Source organism: Staurois parvus, unplaced genomic scaffold (genome assembly GCF_062004578.1).
Source record: "Staurois parvus isolate SC_StPar_1 unplaced genomic scaffold, SC_StPar_1.0 ptg000249l, whole genome shotgun sequence".
Taxonomy (NCBI): Eukaryota; Metazoa; Chordata; class Amphibia; order Anura; family Ranidae; genus Staurois; species Staurois parvus.
The window spans coordinates 13,923,353-13,944,880 of record NW_028318045.1 but is presented as its reverse complement, the minus strand read 5'-3'; the positions used below and the strand labels follow the sequence as shown (position 1 = coordinate 13,944,880).

Below are 21,528 nucleotides of genomic sequence, written 5' to 3'. Positions count from 1 at the left end.
TTTTATATATATTCCTCATAATCGTCATAATCAGCTTTAAGTTAAAGTCTTTTAAAAGTTGTTTTATTTATGTTTAAATATTCAAATTGAATAACAAAAGTGCTTCTGGTGTGAGTTTTGAAGATGAGTTTCTACACAGTGTTTGCAACATTCAAACACTGTTTTCAATGGCTTAGCTCACTCTGCTCCCCCTCCCAGCAGTGACTCAGTAGCTCAGTTAGGGTTTACATTAAAAATGAGAAGGCTGGGAGTATGCCAAGTTACTGCATGGAAGTATATGGTGTGGGAGTGCTGAACTCTGCAGAGATTTATTGTAGCATTCTAGCATGGTGTATTCCCCACCAGTCTTGGAGGCTGCTCTACAATAACGGGTAGATAGGACTCTACTTTAATGAGCTGAGAAATGATGTCTCCTCTATCCTCATTCCACTCTACGGAGCAGGCGTGGACTGACAACTCATGGGGCCCCCGGGCAATAGGGGATCATGGGGCCCCTGTGTCCTTGCCCAAACTCAAAGAAGCCTATGAAAAAGGTACCAGGGGCATCTCATGGGGCCCCCTCCTGACCCCAGGCCCTCGGGCAGTGCCCGAGTTTCCAAATGGTCAGTCCGCCCCTGCTACAAAGTAATATGCTAAAGCAAAATCTGGCAAACTATAAGGCAGATTACATATTGAATTCTTTCTCCGTCATCTGCTTCAATGAACTTCTGCTATTTTTCTATGTTACCCAGTTTCTTCCTTGAAGGTACCAGTATTTATCTAGATGTTGCTGAGACAGTCTGTTGTCATTTCTAACTTATTTTTACCCCCCCCCCCACGCCCTTATTTTTCTATTTACACATAGAACATATTCATAGATGTTTATGTCTCTTCTTGGGGTTCTTGAGGTTTCTTGTACTTGATTTCTATCATTATTGGGTACAGCCCTTAGGTAGCCAACCATTATACATGCCTCCAGTTCAATATAGAAAAATTGTAAGCACTTATTGGCTATTTTAACCTAGATCTGTGGTCCTATATGTGATCTTTCAACCACTTAGGTTACCTGAATACATTGACTGTATGTCACCTGCAATTCTGTACCATGGATAATGCCTTCATGTATTGTGTGCATTTTGCGTCTCCCAGAGGACCCCCAGAGGAAAATGCTGGAGTGTTACAAGCATGAGAGCACCACACTAGTATGGCTTATAAGATGATGGTAGCTATGAGAGTATTGAAGAGATTATTAGGTCCTGATATGCAGTTAGAGAAATGGAGTTGATGTAGAGAGGATATTATAGGCTGTCTGCAAACACCATCTCTGTAACTGCAGTAAAGGACCAAATGCTTTCAATTCCCTCCTAGCTACCACTATTTTATAAACCCCGATGGAGGGGGATGGGTTTTTGAACCCCTAAAACACAATGGATTTTTCATATGAAATAAACTTTTGGATGGCCTATACATACTAGTGTGATAACCTCATGCTTCTAACAGTGCTGGGAAGGAGGCACATCAGAACATACACAATGGCCTTATGTAATTGACTGCCTTCTAAGCTGAACAAGTGTTTTTTGGCAGCACTGTAGCTGTATAAAAATGCCAAGATAGGGTACACCACCACTTGTGATCTACACTCTGGACCAACAGTAATGAGCCTGCTGTCCAGGGATTGAGGGATGTGACGATTGCAATTTACTAAATGCTTTCTCTTACCAGGGTGGATCCTGTACCCCATGATGCCCCCAAACCACCTGGCTACACCCGATTTGTCTGTATTTCCGACACCCACTCAAGAACTGATCTCATCCAGATGCCATATGGGGACGTTTTAATACATGCTGGAGATTTTACAGAGCTTGGATTGCCTAGTGAAGTGAAAAAATTTAACGACTGGCTGGGTGAGTGGAAACTGGGTATTCATTGCTGCAGCAAGGCAACACTTTGCACTATGTATAGTGCATAACAGTGCTGTATATCTGAAAACTAATAATGCCAAGCTGTCAGTGCACAAGAAAGCCTTTCTGAATCCTCTAGGAAATGAGACGGTGGGGTTTCCACTAAAGTTAGACAGAAGTAGAAAGCACCTAGATTGACTGCAGACAGAGACAAAATTGTCCATGATATTAAAGGGTCAGTTCACTTCAAATGATACTCTAGCTATGTGGAGCTTAGTGAGTCGAGGTAGTCACTGACGTTTTATAGGTCTTTGATGCTACGAACAATAACTCCCTCCTCTGTTCCTGTTTTGGGTGTTCCTGTACACTTTTGTGTGTTCTAGTTACATTTTCCATGATTAAAATAAATAAAACATCCAGCAGAGATGGGGGAACCCCCATAATAGCAAAGTTATGCAGACCCAGGAACTCAATACAAGGATGGTGTAAACCCCCATAAATGGCCACAGGAGGTGCGCGGACCCAAGAACTCAGTGCAGAGGTGCTTTGAACCCCTCATAATGGGTACAGCAAGTGTGCAGACTCAAGAACTTTGTGCAGGGAAGGAGTCCCAGAGATATAAAGAAAATAAACCATCATCTGAAAAATGTTCAGTGTCTTTAGCACCTGTATGCTCATTACATTCTATACTTAATAAAGCAATATTTACACATTACATTCTATACTTAATAAAGCAATATTTACACATATCCCTCTTTCTGTACACTCAACTTCTTTGGTCCACCATTGTCTTTGTACTCCTTACCTGGTTGCCACCACACACACTTGACACCATCTGAACCAAATAAGTTTCTCTTGGTCTCATCAGACCACAGGACATGGGTCCAGTACTCCATGTCCTTAGTCTGCTTGTCTTCAGCAAACTGTTTGCGGGCTTTCTTGTGCATCATCTTTAGAAGAGGCTTCCTTCTGGGATGGCAAAATGCTGGCAGGGCTATTTTCGGCCGATATGTTTCGGTGGCCGAAATTTTGGTGCATCCCTACTTTTTACATAGCATTAAAATTCACTGGCACAGCAGTAAGTAAAACATTATATCAGCTAGGTCTTCTTTCTGCAAACCTCTAGGAATGAAGCTACTGTGCTTGAGCTGCTTGCCCACTCACATTCAGAAAGAAAATAAAGAGTGAATGAGTTCCTCAGTTTCTGTGAGGTTATACCATCAAAAAGTAAATTCTGCAGAGTATTTTATGTATTCAGAAGTTTTCTTTGGGGCTGGATACATCTACTAGAAAGGTTGTCTGAGGTATTTTAATGTTTTCTCTCTTAGGAAGTCTTCCATACGAATATAAGATTGTCATAGCAGGAAATCATGAGCTGACATTTGACCATGAGTTTATGGCGGACTTAATCAAACAAGACTTCTATTATTTTCCTTCTGTATCCAAGTTGAAGCCAGAGAATTATGAGAATGTCCAATCGCTGCTCACAAACTGTATCTATCTTCAAGATTCTGAGGTGACAGTGCGAGGATTCCGAATATATGGCTCCCCATGGTAAGACCAATTTTCAAATCTTGTTACTCCACCTGTGTGTGAAAGTTTAGGGACTAATGCAGTATAACTTCTGTACAACATTTTTCTAATAATATCCTTTTAACTACTTTTATAATCATTTGCTCTTTTTCTTGTACTTCTGACACATTTATTCTGAAAAGACCTTCACTTTCAGTTTGACGTTTTTAATACACCATAGGCAGTCTTCCACCAGTGGTACCTCCTGAGGTCTTTAAGGCATATGGCCAAACTTTTCCTTTATGTAGTATTGTGTGGCTTGTTGCTCATTAAAGGGTTACTCCACTTTTGTTGAGAAAAAAGCATTCGCCTCTGGGTAATCTACAGTGCTCAGCATAAATGAGTGCACCCCCAACAGGTTTGTCAGAAAACCTTTATTTTACTTTTAGAATCAACATTTTCTATGGGACACTATACTACAAAATATTCCTGCAAATGCTGGCCATTGATTGCAAACAAGATTTGTTAATTTGCACACACAAAAAACTAATTTTCCTAACAAATTCATTCAAGACCATGTTGCAAAAAGGAATACACCCCAATGAAAGTCTTAGGAGCAAAGCTAAATTTTAGACAACAAAATCCTAATTAACAAGAATTAAACTACAGGTGAGTCTAATTATTCATTAAACAGGTGTCCAGCAGACAGTTGATTATAAAAGGGCGTTACTTAACAAAGAAAACCCCTTCCCATTTCATGCTATCAGTAATGGCTCTACATGGAAGAGAAATGTCACAAGGCCTGAGAAAGAAAATAATTTCTTTACACAAGAGAGGTGAAGGCTACAAGAAGATCAGCAAAGCTTTATTTATCAGTCAGAATAAGGTAGCAAAAGTGATACAAAAATGTAACAAAGATGGAACTGCAACCACCTCACAGTGACATCCAGGCTGTCCAAGGAAGTTAACACCTTGACAAGAACATCTTCTGATGAGAAGGGTTGACCAAAATCACTATGCAAGTTCACTGCAGTTATATAAAGAAGTAGAAAGCCAAACTAGGTTGATTGTTTCCCGTGACACAATATGGCGTACACTGCAGAGGAATGGCATGCATGGGTTTTGTCCACGAAGGAAGCCTCTCCTAAAGACCATGCACATGAAAAAGAAGACTACAGGGACTCTGTACTCTGGAGTGATGAGACCAAGATAAATGTTTTTGGACCCGCTGGCTTCAAAACTGTAACAGTGTCGCAAAGGTGAGGAGTACAAAGAAAAATTAATGGTGCCTACAGTGAAACATGGTGGTGTCCTTCTGTGGGGCTGCATGAGTGCTGCTGGTGTCAGGGAGCTGCATTTAATTGATGGTATCATGAATTCACAGATGTACTGGTTTATATTAAAGAGAAGATGCTACCATCACTTGGTCGTTATGCACTTTTCCAACATGACAATGATCCAAAACACACATATAAAGCCACTGTTGCATTTCTGAAGAAGAACAGCGTGAAAGTGATTCAGTGGCCAAGAATGTCTGCTGATCTGAACCCAATCAAACACCTATGGGAAATTCCAAAGAGACAAGTTGAGCATCACTCTCCATCCAGCATCCAGGCTCTAAAAGAGGTCGTTCTTGAAGAATGGAAAAAAGATAGATGTTGCAACATGTCACCAACTTCTTCATTCCATGCCTAGGAGACTTGGTGCTGTGCTTACAAATCATGGAGGTCATACAAATACTAGAGGTAGTAGTTTTTGTCATGGGGTGTATTCATTTTTGCCTGTAATGAGTTAAATAAATTTTTTTATAAAACTCAGTTTTGTCAAAATTTTGAAAACTGTTTTTTTGTTCATTGAGATATTGATTAAAATCTTACTTCTTAAAAGGGGTGTACTCATTTATGCTGAGCACTGTGTGCACATTGCAAGAATTTTTAACAAACTTTGTTGCAGATTCCTACCATTATTATTCTGGAGAAATAGATGTGTTTGTCTGTGTCTATTGCCAGAGTGAATCTGTATGGGAGTGGTTTTATAGTTATCAATCAGCTGCAGGGCTTTAATGAGGAAAACTGCATGGTCTGCATTCCTTTAGACGTGATTTCCAATTGGGAGTATCTCACCAAAGATGACATTTTTGTTGCAGGGAATCCCAAAAATCTGACTTGTATCTAGTGCAGACTTCTGTGAAAATCTGTAAGCCAATTACACAAGCAGAAAATGACATTTTCAGGGGGCGTTCTGTACATCATCTCTGTACAGAATGCCTTCAGGTAGCTGTATTGCAATGCATATTACAGAAAATGACAATGCTGCAGATTGAAAAGGAAAGGTCATTTTTTAATAACATTCAATTACAATATGATTTCTGTTGCAATTGTATACACTAAATAGTTTTTTTTTATTTGTTAATTTTCCCACAAACGTGGAGTTACCCTTTAATTACATGCGACAATTAAAAAATGAAACTGCAAACTTCAAAGGGTTAGTCCACCCCGATCTGTGTGGAAATACTGGGGAGTGTAACACCTAGTCAGTTTCTTTTATCTCTTGGGAAAACTATTGTTGAGATCTCTACACTAAGTCCCTGGGTTGGCACACCTGATGTTGTCATTTTTAGGGGCTCCCACCATTTCTGCTGATTTTTTATATTTATTTTAAATTGGAGAGTGTAACAGGAGGAACCAAAAACCCAAAGGTGGGCAAGGACAATTAAAATGTCCAGGTGGCCATGACCTGGGAGTAATGGTAGAGAGATCTCACTGATGGAGTATCAAGGATGAATCCAGGGATAGACTCTTCCCACTAAGCACCACCTGTATATATATAAAAATAACTTTTTGGTGCACTGACTCTTTAAATGGTAGGTTTGCTTTCCAAAGAACAAACAAAAATCTCCTTCCCTGTCACCAATCATCAAATTGTAAAACAGATGTACAGAATTCAGATGCAGACATCCAGTATTACATCCTCTAATGTTCCCTCATACTGTAAAGTTGTTGCAGGTGAGCTGGGTCATGCCTTAGGGACTAATGACAGTGTCTGTCCCATACATTTAGGTTAGCCATTATTCCCTGTGGCTAAGCCTGGCACATGGATGCTGGAGCAATGCAAGATATATATATATAGTATATATATATATATATATATATATATATATATATATATATTCCTTGGCAGGCTGAGCAGTAAAAATTCTTCTTTTTAAACACCAAACATTAGCTCTTTCCAGAAGGATGGTGATGTCACTCTTGCATAAGTGCCGTGGGAAGAAGACAGGTATATTTTTAATGTGCTTGGGAAGAAGAGGGAAGTATATTTTTAATGTGCTTATTTAAAGAGGCTCAGTGCAGGGATTTACATGGGGCCCACTACTGTATTGTATTTTGGTGCAAGTCCACTTCAAGCCATTAATCTAAATTCAGCCAAACCTTGTTGTCACTATTAGTCAAGATACGCTCAACTCAAGAAACAAGCCTCTCCAGCCGCAAGTGAAACAACATCAGCAATGTCTTCAATTTTCGCAAAAAAGCAAACTCTGAACCCCTCACTGACAAACTCTCGCCTTGTACATCACCTTCGATTTCTAAGCTGTGATGGTAGACCAATGTTTGATATAAATCAGTATTTTTATTTTAATCTCATCCTCCTCTCAAGATGATTGTGATTTATGTTGCTAGGGTGGTCGTGTTTGGTATGCTGTGTAAATTAGAATTCTGTATTAGACTGGAAAATGATGGGAACAAAATAGCGGAGGATGGCTGTGTTGAGGCAGGCTGATGTTGCCTCCAAACACGGGAAAGACAGGAGCCACCTGTAGAGCCAGTTTAATAAAAAAAGGATTCACTTATGTGGAAATAAATTGTTTTCCAGATTACTTACTGTAACAGGGTGTCTGTTCCTGCAGGAGTTACAATAGACCAGGTGGTAGCTTAGGAGAATCACAAATAAATATGTAAATTCACATTCTTTTTTGCTCCCTGTCTCAATTTAAAGGGAAACTAAGAAGTATTTGCAATGAACAAATACTTTGAGTTATAATAAAATTTAGCTTAAATCCCACTTGAGGTGACTGAAATAGATTAGCTTTAGGGATTGCTCCCAGTTCATGTAAAACATAGGTTCAGCCAAACTTTGAGTGTTTTGTCCAAATGCTGGACTTTCAGTCTGTTTGGCAGGAGTTGGTTATCATATATAGTAGCGTTGTTTACTCCCCCCTACTATATAGGACAGCTGCCTTCTTCTGCTGTCGAGGTTTTTAAGTGTAGTACCCTCTAGTGTTCTACTAGTGTTACTGTAGGTAAATTTATTATGCTATGATTCATGGTACCTGTGTGAGTTTGTAATTAGATCAGGTTACTGTAGGTCAGGCTGGGTAACTCAGCTGGTTGGGACTCTATCACCTCCATCTGGTTCTGGAGGACCGTGGAAGCTTCCAGAAGCCAATGGGCGGGAGGGGGTGGAGACCTACATCTTCAAGTTTATGGGATTCTGGCCAATCCCAGGTTTGGCAGCCCTGGTAGTGGATAAGGCTAACCCATAAATATGACAGAGCCATGCTAGCAAGGGAATCAGGTGAAAGAGGGAGTGCTGAGGAGGCTGTCGGTGGTCTGGGAGAGGTACCCTAGGTCTAGGGGGTGCATGGCCTCCAGGCTGGGCTCTGGCTGGCTCAGGAAGATCCATTCAGCATTGCAGTATGAACAGGATCATTGCTTGGGAGCAGTTGGAGCAAGAAGCGCTGAATGAGTACATCAGCACACCCAGAGAGCACTTTAACAATACGGAGGCACCTAAATACCAGCCTCCTTCCTATGTACATGAGTAAGGTACCCCCTACTCATTCACAGAAAAGTGATAAATAAATAAAAACACACACAGTTTTGACAATTATTTTAATAACCCTGAAGGTTATATATTTTTCCTGTTTGTCTGGTAGAAATTGTAACATAGTCTTGTATTAAAAAACATATTTTCTTCTGGATGTGCAGTTTCTATGTAGATATAATAAAGGACACTTTTTTGCTGCAGTTTGCATTTTTCAATCTGTATGCCACACAAAAGTAATTCTCCATGGCAAACAAAGACTTGGGCTTCTTCTGATAACTGATCACATCTACCATCTAGGGAAGGGGGTGTACTGATATAGCTGTTGATTGTACATCTCTGCCTGTCCATTAGCCTTCCCAATCATTTTGTCAGAGACCATCTGACCAGTGCCAGAACTTTTCTGCTGGAGGAGGCCAAGAAATCATTGTCCTTAGCAAAGAACACTATATGCCAAAAGATTGGCTGACCATCACATCACAAACCTATGGAAACTGTAATGGAGCTGCCTCCCACCCCCTCCAATCCTAGGCAGCTATAACAGCCTCCATTCCTATTTTAAGGCTTCTGGAATGTATCCATGGGAATGTGTGCCCATTTAAGAGGTAAGGTACTGATATTGGATGAGAAAACCTGACTCACAGTCAGTGTTCCAATTCATCCCAAAGATGCCACATGAGTTCCTCTGCACCAATCTCATCAAACCATGACTATAAGAAACTGGTCTTGTGCACAATCATGCTGGAACAGAAAAGGGTCTACCCAAATGGTTGGAAGTGCACAACTGTTTAAATATCTTTTTATGTTGTAATATTAACAGTACCTTTCAATGGAAACATCCAAACTCCAAAACTTGGAGGGGTCTCTGCATACTTTTGGTCATTTAGTAGGTGTGATGGTCAAGTGTACACAATATTTGGCCATATAGTGCATGTCTTTCACAGTACTAGTTATCATTTACTTGTATAGCAGAAGTTATATTGTTAAAATTGTTCAGATTTCTTTTTAGTACAGTATCGCTTTAAGCAGTGAACGTTTCTGAGGCTTTTTTTTTTCTTGCCTTTTAAATTTACAAACCATCACCATTCGGGAACAAAGCAGGTGCTGGAATAATTACATCCTTCAGTAAAGGCGGGATAGTTTTTTATTCTTTTCAATACTGATAGGACCAGACGATAGAAGTTTCTCATTGAAACTGTCGCTGTCAACTTCCTGCAGGTCCCTGTAGACTGTCATTACAGTAAATGTCACACATTCTGAGAAGAGAGAAGGTTCTGTACAAACGCTGCTTTCTGCTGCTTTTCCTAAAACTTTGATTCTGAGCCTTGTGCTGTGACTGATACAGCTTCATTGGCAGTTATTAAGTGCGTTTCGGAGACAGCATGCATTGCTCCAATTACTGCGCCATAGAACCCTTTCCTGCGGTTTTCTAGGGCTGATCAGAAGCAGCTTTCCTCTTGGTGGAGAGGGAAACCAGTTTAAAGTGTATATTTTATTAAAACTGATTTTTTTAACAACATTAATAATGTTGTTAAAGAATTGGATGGTGTGTAGGTGTCTGTCTCATCTGATCTGGAAGATAGGAGGTTTATTGTTGTTGAGTAAACATTTTTAATGACATGTTTCAGATTGGCATTGGTGATGCGGCAGTTGTCCTTGCTCACTGTTCGGTCTTTTCATTACTGTACAGTGCAAGGTGCTTATTAGGTCCGGGAACCTTCTCCTATTAATATCACTGACTAATAGTACTTTATAAATGTTCCTGTAAAGAAGGAGGTCAGATATTGTGTTTATCTTACCCTTATATTCTACCCATGGTGCCTAGACGAGGGAAATGTTAAAGTAATACTAAAGCTAAAAACGTTTTTATACCTTAATGCAGGGGTTAAAATTTCGAGTCCAGACCAGGGGCGGACTGACCATTTGGAAACTCGGGCACTGCCCGAGGGCCCGGGGTCAGTAGGGTGCCCCATGAGATGCCCCTGGCACCTTTTTCATAGGCTTTTTTGAGTTTGGGCAAGAACATAGGGGCCCCATGATCCCCTAATGCCCGGGGGCCCCATGAGTTGTCAGTCCGCCCCTGGTCCAGACCTACTAGCAGGTCACAAAACTTACTCTCCACCAGTTGCCCCACCCAACCTTGCCCAGGTCCATCCCCAACCCCACGGTCCGCCTCAAACCCCACCCCCGGCCCGCCCCAATTAAGCCCCCTTAAAGCTTATGAAATTAAATTTTTCTTTAGAATAAGTCCAAAATATAAAACTGTACACAGTAATGTATATCCCAGCTCCCCTGTACTCCATTATAGTGATATGACGTGTATACAGTATGTATATCCCAGCTCCCCTGTACTCTATTATAGTGATATGACATGTATACAGTAATGTATATCCCAGCTCCCCTGTACTCCATTATAGTGATATGACATGTATACAATGATGTATATCCCAGCTCCCCTGTACTCCATTATAGTGATATGACATGTATACAGTATGTATATCCCAGCTCCCCTGTACTCCATTATAGCGATATGACATGTATACAGTATGTATATCCCAGCTCCCCTGTACTCCATTATAGTGATATGACATGTGTACAGAAATGTATATCCCAGCTCCCCTGTACTCCATTATAGCGATATGACGTGTGTACAGTAATGTATATCCCAGCTCCCCTGTACCCCATTATAGCGATATGACGTGTATACAGTAATGTATATCCCAGCTCCCCTGTGCTCCATTATAGCGATATGACGTGTATACAGTAATGTATATCCCAGCTCCCCTGTGCTCCATTATAGCGATATGACGTGTATACAGTAATGTATATCCCAGCTCTCCTGTGCTCCATTATAGTGATGTGACGTGTATACAGTAATGTATATCCCAGCTCTCCTGTGCTCCATTATAGTGATGTGACGTGTACACAGTAATGTATATCCCAGCTCCCCTGTACTCCATTATAGTGATATGATGTGTACACAGTAATGTATATCCCAGCTCCCCTGTGCTCCATTATAGTGATATGACGTGTACACAGTAATGTATATCCCAGCTCCCCTGTGCTCCATTATAGTGATATGACGTGTACACAGTAATGTATATCCCAGCTCTCCTGTGCTCCATTATAGTGATGTGACGTGTATACAGTAATGTATATCCCAGCTCTCCTGTGCTCCATTATAGTGATGTGACGTGTATACAGTAATGTATATCCCAGCTCCCCTGTACTCCATTATAGTGATATGACGTGTACACAGTAATGTATATCCCAGCTCCCCTGTACTCCATTATAGTGATGTGACGTGTACACAGTAATGTATATCCCAGCTCCCCTGTACTCCATTATAGTGATGTGACGTGTACACAGTATGTATATCCCAGCTCCCCTGTACTCCATTATAGCGATGTGACATGTATACAGTAATGTATATCCCAGCTCCCCTGTACTCCATTATAGCGATATGACATGTATACAGTAATGTATATCCCAGCTCCCCTGTACTCCATTATAGCGATATGACATGTATACAGTATGTATATCCCAGCTCCCCTGTACTCCATTATAGCGATATGACATGTATACAGTATGTATATCCCAGCTCCCCTGTACTCCATTATAGTGATAGGACATGTTGTATACAGTACTTACTGTCCCCCCGAGTCCCCCGCGGTGGTGGAGAGGGTGTCTCCTCTCAGCGTAGGAGAGCGGACCTCTCCTGCACCTGTCACCTCGGCGGTGGTGCCGCAGAAGCCAGAAACCGGAAGTTGTAAACTGGAACTCGGCTTCACAATGAGGCTTGGAGCGCAGGTGCAGTCGCTCCATGCTTCATCTGTGCTCTCCACTCGCAGCCGCTCGCCGCTTGCCACAGAGAAATTTCTCCTTGCATTTGGCAAGCGGGCAAGCGGCTTTTTCAAGCTCTGCCTTAATGTATTGCTTGTGTAGCACACCCTTGGGTGTTACTTGGCTAGATATATAGGTTCAGCTCCCACCTGAATCTGGTGACACCTCCAATTATACCCAGAACACTTCGACACTCTGAGGTTTTTTTTTTATGGGCTTTATTGGAAAAGACAAGCCCTGAAAAAGAACTAGCTGAATTAACACAAGGAATGTACATAAAATACAGATACCACTTTGCATAGCACAATTAGTAAGAAGTCACTATTCACTCTCCAAAGCCTCCAGGAGATGACTGGTATCACACATAGTAGGATGACATATGAGGGTGACATTGACACATGAAATAACAGTTACTGTTAATGAGGTATATCAGCTGATTGACATTGGCTGTAACAGTACTATCTAAAGAAGAAATGTCCTACCTAACCACAGGCCAGTGGGATGAAACTTAAAGTCTCTCAACTTTGGGGCCCTTTAATTAGTGGAAGAGAGCTCACTTTCTGAATGGGAGAATATTTGTAATCCAGGGGTAGCAGGATAGCACAGTCTCCTTTAATGCGAACCTCCCAGTGGTCATTACAGTAGAAAAGATAGAGAACAACACTCTAAAAATGCCTTCATCATCCAGGAGAATTGTGATGTATTGACACTTGTGCAGTAGGTTTAGAGCAGCAATTCTCTGTAGTGCTAAGAAACTAGAACACACTCTTCAGCCATAGCACAAGTTTAGAGGAAACAATAACCAGTAGTATACAGTGGCAGAGTTCTCTCATCAATCAGCAGCAGGAAAGCTAATTCTGAGCAGCTTGGGCTTTTCAATATTGGTGTTCCTCTGAGGATTAAAGGGCAAGCTTTCTCATAACCATTCTTCAGAGAAGGAAGAGCAAATGCAGCAGTAACAAAATCCCCTTTCATCACAGAGTACTCACTGTTTCTGGACTGTCCTCTAGGTAGCATTAAACAGTAGTAGAAATTCATTCTCTCTCTCTCTCTCTCTTTCTATTTCTTGGTTTGCACACTGCCCCCTGCCCAGTTTATGGGTTCTAGCAGCACAGAGTGCTCCATGCAGTCTCAACCCAAAATGTCTCCTTACCCACGTGTGTCTTTCTTAGTCCCAGGGCCAGACTGACAACTCATGGGTCCCCCAGGCAATAGGGGATCATGGGGCCCCTGTGTCCTTGCCCAAACTCAAAAAAGCCTATGAAAAAGGTACCAGGGGCATCCTTCTCAGCTGTAGCAACAGCCAATCAGAACACAATCCTGTCTGTCACTCACAAAGAGAGAAAAAAAAATGACTTGCAGCTGTTGTTTAAGATTTAAAGCACCCAGCACTCTGCTACATTTGCATTAAAGTAAAAAAATGTTTTTATATTTTTCTGTCCTCCCCCTTCCCAATGTGAAGGGGAAGAGAGGAGAGAAGAGATCGCAGCTCCATAGACACACATCTTGGCAGCGAGCAGACATCATATCTCTCCAAAGCAAAAGGCTTGCTATGGGGACACACCAAGAAGAGGAGGAACCAAGATCACCGGCAGGGGACCTGAGAAGAGAAGGATCAGGGTCGCTCTGTGCAGTACCATTGCACAGAGCAGGTGAGTATAACATGTTTGTTGTTTTAATTTTAAAAAAATGATCCTTTAGTAACACTTTAAGTTCCTTAAGGTGAAACCTTGATGAATGCACAGCAACACAAATCCAGTGCCAGAAGACGCTTCTGAATCGGACTGAAGTGTCTTTTTGTGAGATTAGGGGTACTCATCATTCCACGGGAACTTTTCCTGAATGATAGTGACACCATGCCCCTTTCAGTATGGGAGATGGGAGTAGGGTAACAATATTATCTACAGTGCTGTGAAAAAGTATCTGCCCCCTTCCTGATTTGTTTGCATATTTGTCACACTTAAATGATTCAGATCATCAAACAAATTTTAATATCACACAAAGATAACCCGAGTAAATACAAAATACAGTTTTTAAATGATTACTTCATTTATAAACCTACCTTGCCCTATGTCAGAAACGTATTGCCCCCTAAATCTAATAATTGGTTGAGCCACCCTTGGTAGCAACAACTGCAATCAAGTGTTTACGATAACTGGCCATGAGTCTTTCACATTGCTGTGGAGGAATTTTGGCCCACCATTCTTTGCAGAATTGTATTAACTCAGGTACATTGGAGGGTTTTCTAGTATGAACAGCCTATTTAAGGTCATGCAGCTGCATCTCAATCAGATTTAAGGCTGAACTTTAACTAAGCCACTCCAAAACCTTCATTTTATTTTATTTTTTGACCATTCAGAGGTGGACTTGCTTGTGTGTCTCGGTCACTGTCTTGCTGCATAACCCAAGTGTGCTTAAGCTTGAGGTCACAAACTGATGGCCGGACATTCTCCTTTAGGATTTTCTGGTAGAGCGCAGAATTCATCATTCCACCAATCATGGCAAGTCGCCCATGTCTTGAAGCTGCGAAGCAGCCCCAGATCATCACACTACCATGTTGGTATGCTGTTCTTTTTATGAAATGCTGTGTTAGTTTTATTCCAGATGTAACAAGACTCACACCTTCCAAAAAGTTCAAGTTTTGTCTCATCAGTCCACAGAATATTTGCCAAAAGTCTTGGGGATAATCAAGATTTTTTTGGCAAATGTTAGATGAACCTTTGAGTTCTTTTTGGTCAGCAGTAGCTTTCTGCCTGGAAATCTCCCATGGATGCCATTTTTTACAGGGGTAGGGGGCCTGGACCTAATAAGCAGACCTTGCACTGTACTGCATTATCTCTTCCCATTCCCTCGCAGCAGTCATTTAACTGGGTCCTAATGCTGGGAGGCTGGACAGACATCACAACCACGTGACCACTGTGATTTGGTGTCACAGTAATCCCATGATATGGAGCCTGTCCCACTGGCTCCTAATCATAAACAGGGGCAGAACGGTGAGTGCACTGTCACCACAGAAACCTTGTCCACCATGGACAGATAGTTGTGGCATGTGGGCGTTAAGGTCAAACCTTGTGATTTCTTTATTTTTTACTGTGTCTTGTCTGGGAAATTTCCCTTCACTTCCTATCACATAGAAACATCAGAAAGTAAGGAGAGACCACTTAAAAGGGGATAGGGTCTAGATAATTGTTACCAGAACAAGTGCCTCCATTGTGCCAGTCACCTTCTGTTCCTGTGACAACAATTCCATCTTTGTCTTCTGAGTCTTCTACTTTTACTGATTACGGTTGTAGGTTAGAGTTTTGGATGTACATCAGGTCTACTTTATGAAAATAAAAGCACTTCAATTTTCTAAATTCTTCCTGACTGCCAGATATACATCCTCATCATGAAGTAATGGTACCAGGATCATGGCTGCAGCTGCAGTCACGATCCTTATATCAAAATGTGCAGCTGGTGATGGGTTTACAACCACCAGATCACTTCTACAGGGTGCAGAAGGAGGCTCTCTCTCCAGCAAAATCAAGGAGCCCGGGACTGCTGCACTCTGTGTGGCCAGCTGAGTGGCGAATGGAACCGGAAGCTACCAGGATTTTATCACTTCTGATTTTGGTTTGATCAGATACTTTTAAGGGCAGAAGAGATATGCCATATCTGTCAGTAAAGAGTGACGAAGAATAGCATAAACATATACTCCTACGCTGGAGAATGGACTCCAAAGAGGTTTGGAACCAGAAGTAGGATGCCTGGAAACTGCAGGCCTTGCTGCCCTCAACGGACCAGGGGGATCCAGAATACTGCATGCAAAGGAACAAACAGAGGGCGCATGGGCATTACCTTTCAAAAGATCATTTATTGAATAAATAAGTGGTGATATACTCACAAAGGGACAAAAGTCAAGGGCACATCATACATAATACAGCAAGGTCCAGTCGCACTGGATGATATCCAAATATATGACGCGTTTTGAGGGCTTGCTCTTCTTCAGAGCCAATAACTGTAATGTCAATATCCTCTCCTAAATACACTAGTATCCCTAGGTGAGTAATTGAGGATCCACCCATGGGCGGGCAAGTCAAACGTAGCAAATGCCCTAGTGGGTGGAGCCTGAGGACCCAATGGTAAATATGGTAATAATAGTCAAAGGATATATCACACGCACGTACATATATAGACATGTAGTCGACACATGATGACCAAGTATAATACTCAATGATAAAAAATTCCAGACAAATTGCATAGAAATTGCATAAAAGGCTGAAAAGGATTATTCTTGGCATGTTAGGTTACTTTTACTCAGCGTAGCATCATCTTTTATATTTTCCAAAAACAATTACGCAAATATCTTGTGACATAAAAGATTGCAACAACCACCATTTTATTCTCTAGAACCTTTACTTTCAGAAAATATATAAAGTTTAGGGGTTCTAAGTAATTTTCCAGCAAACAAATGAAGATTTTTACACGTATGAGAGAAATGTTAGAACTGGCCCAGTAGGCAAGTGGTTAAAGTGAAAAGGGCAAAGCAACAAAATCAAATTACTGCTGTATGTTTTAGTTACATATACGCTCATTACTCTCCAGCACCTTCACTCTGCCACCTGTAGCAAAGATAAATACATTGGAATAGGGGAGCATGTGACTTACTCCCTTTCTGCCCATGTGACAGTGATGGTGCTTGGTAGGTGGCCGCTCAGGCATCCAGTGCTGTTATGTCCTAGAGAGAGAGGCCTTCAGCCCTCTGTAAGTACCAAACAATGACATGGAGCTTGGGTCCCTTTCGAATCTACTCCAAGTCTGTAGCCCTGAGGGTTCAGAATTGAAGTTTTCAATTATGAAATTTCTTGAGAGAACTGTTAAGGAACTTTAATTCTCTATCGTCTACGAAAAACTTAAACTTTTTTTATGGTGGACCAATCCTTTTTATTTGGTAGATGAAATCTAATTGGTTGCTATAAGGGCCGGTTTAAACCATAGAAATGCAATCCAGATGCGTTCCGGATGTGTTTCTGCTTGCGTGTTTTTGATGCGTTTAATTTGTTATGCATTTTACCACGTTCCAGTACAGTTCATTGCAGAAAAATGCAGCATGTTCTACTTTTTTTTTTCCTGAAACTGGAACACATTGGAACTGACTGGTGTAATGACACCATATATTATTATTATACAGTATTTATATAGCGCCAAAAAGTTTGCTCGGCGCTGTACAATATAGTGGGGGACAGTACATTAGACAATACAGTAACAAAACAATACATGAGGGGTTCGAGGGCCCTGCTCTTTCGAGCTTACAATCTAGGAGGGAGGGGATAGTGGTACAGGAGGAAGTGGCTGTGGGGGATGGAGTGGTAGGAGGAGTGGAGGAGATCGGCTGTTAGGTGAGGGTAGTGTAGGCTTCTCTGAAGAGATGGGTTTTCAGGGTGTGCCTAAAGGTGAGGAGGTTAGGTAACAGTCTGATGGATTGGGGTAGTGAGTTCCAGAGGATGGGGGAAGTCCTGGAGAAGTCCTGTAGTCGGGCGTGGGAGGAGGAGACCAGGGAGCTAGAAAGTAGGAGGTCTTGTGAGGAGCGAAGAGTACGTGTTGGGTGGTATTTGGGTATCAGGTCAGTGAGGTAGTTTGGGGCAGTGTTATGAATAGCTTTGTACGTCAATGTTAGAAGTTTGAATTTTATGCGTAATTCAATTATAACCCACTATTCATGCATTTTTACTGCAGAAAAAAATGCACTGGCCTGCATGTGGTGTGAACCGGCCCTTACAGCAGTCCGCCTAAAGCAGGCACACCAAAGGGAAGCTGAACAGAGCAGTCAGTGTGCAAGTCGCAGCTCTTCCTCAGAGTGACAAATCTCATTTATTCCAAGCGGTAGCCAGCCGCGCACAGCAAGACTCATGTCATGATTACTGAAGTCTTATCTCGTAAAAGAAGGAATAATCATGACGTCCTCATTCCTCCCACTGAATGTATACACACATATATATAGAGAACATGGGAAGATCTGTCAAGTGCATTCTCTGGTAATTCCGAGACCTGGAGAGGGTCGTTTTCTTCAATTACCATCTCCTGTCAAGTGGAAAGAAACCTGGGCCAAAGCAATGATCTCACATGATTGGGTTCATGTATAAGCACAAGTGCTCAGGCAACCGCACATAGCAGCCAATCGAAAGGCAGTGTCCACTTTTCCAGTGCAGCATAGAATTTAGAAGTTAGCATTTGGCTGGTTGCAATGAATAATGGTTCTGTTTTATAGTTTTACATATGAGCCTGTTGTTTGTTCAAGCCCAGCTATTGGCTAGATTTAAAAACAAATGCATCCCGGCTGGATTCAATTTAAAAGAGCAGCTCTGGCTGCAATTCAGATCTTCTCTCTGGGGCTGTCCCCACTTGATGCCCCCAGTCTTCCAAGTTGAATGACATTGAAAATCATTAAACCCAGACTGGGGACATACAGGTGAAACTCGAAAAATTAGAATATCTTGCAAAAGTTCATTTATTTCAGTAATGCAACTTAAAAGGTGAAACTAATATATGAGATAGACTCATTACATGCAAAGCAAGATAGTTCAAGCCGTGATTTGTCATAATTGTGATGATTATGGCTTACAGCTCATGAAAACCCCAAAACCACAATCTCAGAAAATTAGAATATTGTGAAAAGGTGCAATATTCTAGGCTCAAAGTGTCCCACTCTAATCAGCTAATTAAGCCATAACACCTGCAAAGGGTTCCTGAGCCTTTAAATGGTCTCTCAGTCTGGTTCAGTAGGAATCACAATCATGGGAAAGACTGCTGACCTGACAGTTGTGCAGAAAACCATCATTGACACCCTCTATAAGGAGGGAAAGCCTCAAAAGGTAATTGCAAAAGAAGTTGGATGTTCCCAAAGTGCTGTATCAAAGCACATTAATAGAAAGTTATGTGGAAGGGAAAAAGGTGCACAAGCAGCAGGGATGACCGCAGCCTGGAGAGGATTGTCAGGAAAAGGCCATTCAAAAGTGTTGAGGACTTTCACAAGGAGTGGACTGAGGCTGGAGTCAGTGCATCAAGAGCCACCACACACAGACGGATCCTGGACATGGGCTTCAAATGTCGTATTCCTCTTGTCAAACCGCTCCTGAACAACAAACAATGTCAGAAGTGTCTTACCTGAGCTAAAGAAAAACAGACCTGGTCTGTTGCTCAGTGGTCCAAAGTCCTCTTTTCTGATGAGAGCAACTTTTACATCTCATTTGCAAACCAAGGACCCAGAGTATGGAGGAAGAATGGAGAGGCACACACTGCAAGAGACTTGAAGTCCAGTGTGAAGTTTCCACACTTTGTGTTGATTTGAGGAGCCATGTCATCTGCTAGTGTCGGTCCACTGTGCTTCATTAAGTCCAGGGTCAACGCAGCCGTCTACTAGGAGATTTTGGAGCACTTCATGCTTCCTTCCGCAGACAAGTTTTATGGGGATGCTGACTTCATTTTCCAGCAGGACTTGGCACCTGCCCACATGGCCAAAAGCACCAAAACCTGGTTCAATGACCATGGGATTACTGTGCTTGATTGGCCAGAAAACTCACCTTACCTGTACCCCATAGAGAATCTATGGGGCATTGCTAAGAGAAAGATGAGAGACATGAGACCAAACAATGCAGAAGAGCTGAAGGCCGCTATTGAAGCATCCTGGTCTTCCATAACACCTCAGCAGTGCCACAGGCTTCCATGCCACGCTGCATTGAGGCAGTAATTGCTGCAAAAGGGGCCCAAACCAAGTATTGAGTACATATGCATGCTTATACTTTTCAGAGGTCCGATATTGTTCTATGTACAATCCTTGTTTTATTGATTGCATGTAATATTCTAAATTTTCTGAGATTGTGGATTTGGGGTTTTCATGAGCTGTAAGCCATAATCATCACAAGTATGACAAATCACGGCTTGAACTATCTTGCTTTGCATGTAATGAGTCTATCTCATAGATTAGTTTCACCTTTTAAGTTGCATTACTGAAATAAATGAACTTTTGCACGATATTCTAATTTTTCGAGTTTCACCTGTACTGTGGGAGCAGTAGAGTATGTGAAGGATGCGAGCACCACACTGAATTGTGCAGTCCATAAAAAGTTTATTCAGCAAAAATAAAAGCCAATGCATTTCACGGACTCACATCTCCTACTTTATCAGGGCTTATATAGTGATGGTGAATAGAACAGAAGATAATGTCCTGAACTGCAATCATTTAGATGCATACAGGTTGCACCGGTGCCAAATGCATCTGCGCTGTTTGGCTTCCATGCAATTTTGTTTACATCTGTTCTATCTTTATAATTGCAATTCAGGACTATATCATTCCATTCACCATCACCAAATAAGCCCTGATAAAGGGGGAGTATGAGCCTCTAAATCTGCATTTTTTGCAGTATAGACCTTACAGTGGGGATCAAAAGTTTGGGCACCCCAGCAAAAAATTTGTATTAATGTGCATAAAGAAGCCAAGGAAAGATGGAAAAATCTCCAAAAGGCATCAAATTACAGATTAGACATTCTTATAATAAGTCAACAAAAGTTTGATTTTATTTCCATCATTTACACTTTCAAAATAACAGAAAACAAAAAAATGGCGTCTGCGAAAGTTTGGGCACCCTGCAGAGTTAATATCTTGTACTGCCCCCTTTGGCAAGAATCACAGCTTGTAAACGCTTTTTGTAGCCAGCCAAGAGTCTTTCACTTCTTGTTTGAGGTATCTTTGCCCATTCTTCCTTACAAAAGTCTTCCAGTTCTTTGAGATTTCTGAGCTGTCTGTCACGCACTGCTCGTTTAAGGTCTATCCATAGATTTTCAATTATGTTGAGGTCAGGAGATTGTGAAGGCCATGGCAAAACCTTCAGTTTACGCCTCTTGATGTAATCCCCCGTGGATTTCAAGGTGCGTTTAGGATCATTATCCATTTGTAGAAGCCATCCTCTCTTTAACTTCAGCTTTTTCACAGATGGCATCAAGTTACCATCCAAAATTTGCTGAAATTTTATTGAATCCATTTTTCCATCTACTCGTGAGATGTTCCCTGTGCCACTGGCTGCAACACAACCCCAAAGCATGATTGATCCAACCCCATGCTTAACAGTTGGACAGAGGTTCTATTCATTAAATTCTGTGCCCCTTCTTCTCTAACGTACCTTTGCTCATTCCGGCCAAAAAGTTCAATTTTAACCTCATCGGTCCACAGAACTTGTTTCCAAAATGCATCAGGCTTGTCTATATGTTCATTTGCAAAGTTCAAACGATGATTTTTGTGGTGAGGACGTAGAAGAGGTTTTCTTCTGATGACTCTTCCATGAAGACCATATTTGTACAAGTATCTCTTTATAGTGGAATAGTGTACCACAACTCCAGTGTCTGCCAGATCTTTCTGGAGGGATCGTGCAGTCAAACGTGGGTTTTGAATTGTTTTTTTCACAATCCTGCGAGCTGTTCTGTCTGATATTTTTCT

The 21,528-nt window shown here is 41.5% G+C and overlaps 1 protein-coding gene across 1 annotated transcript in view; it reads left to right on the top strand.

Annotated features, from left to right (window-relative positions):
* Positions 1-21,528, top strand: part of MPPED1 (metallophosphoesterase domain containing 1) — a 97,701-nt gene that overhangs the window by 48,252 nt on the left and 27,921 nt on the right. Inside the window, exons 3-4 of the mRNA XM_089680805.1 lie at positions 1,702-1,883; positions 3,209-3,434. Coding sequence (XP_089536931.1) covers positions 1,702-1,883; positions 3,209-3,434 — 408 coding nt within the window. The remainder of the gene's footprint in view (positions 1-1,701; positions 1,884-3,208; positions 3,435-21,528) is intronic.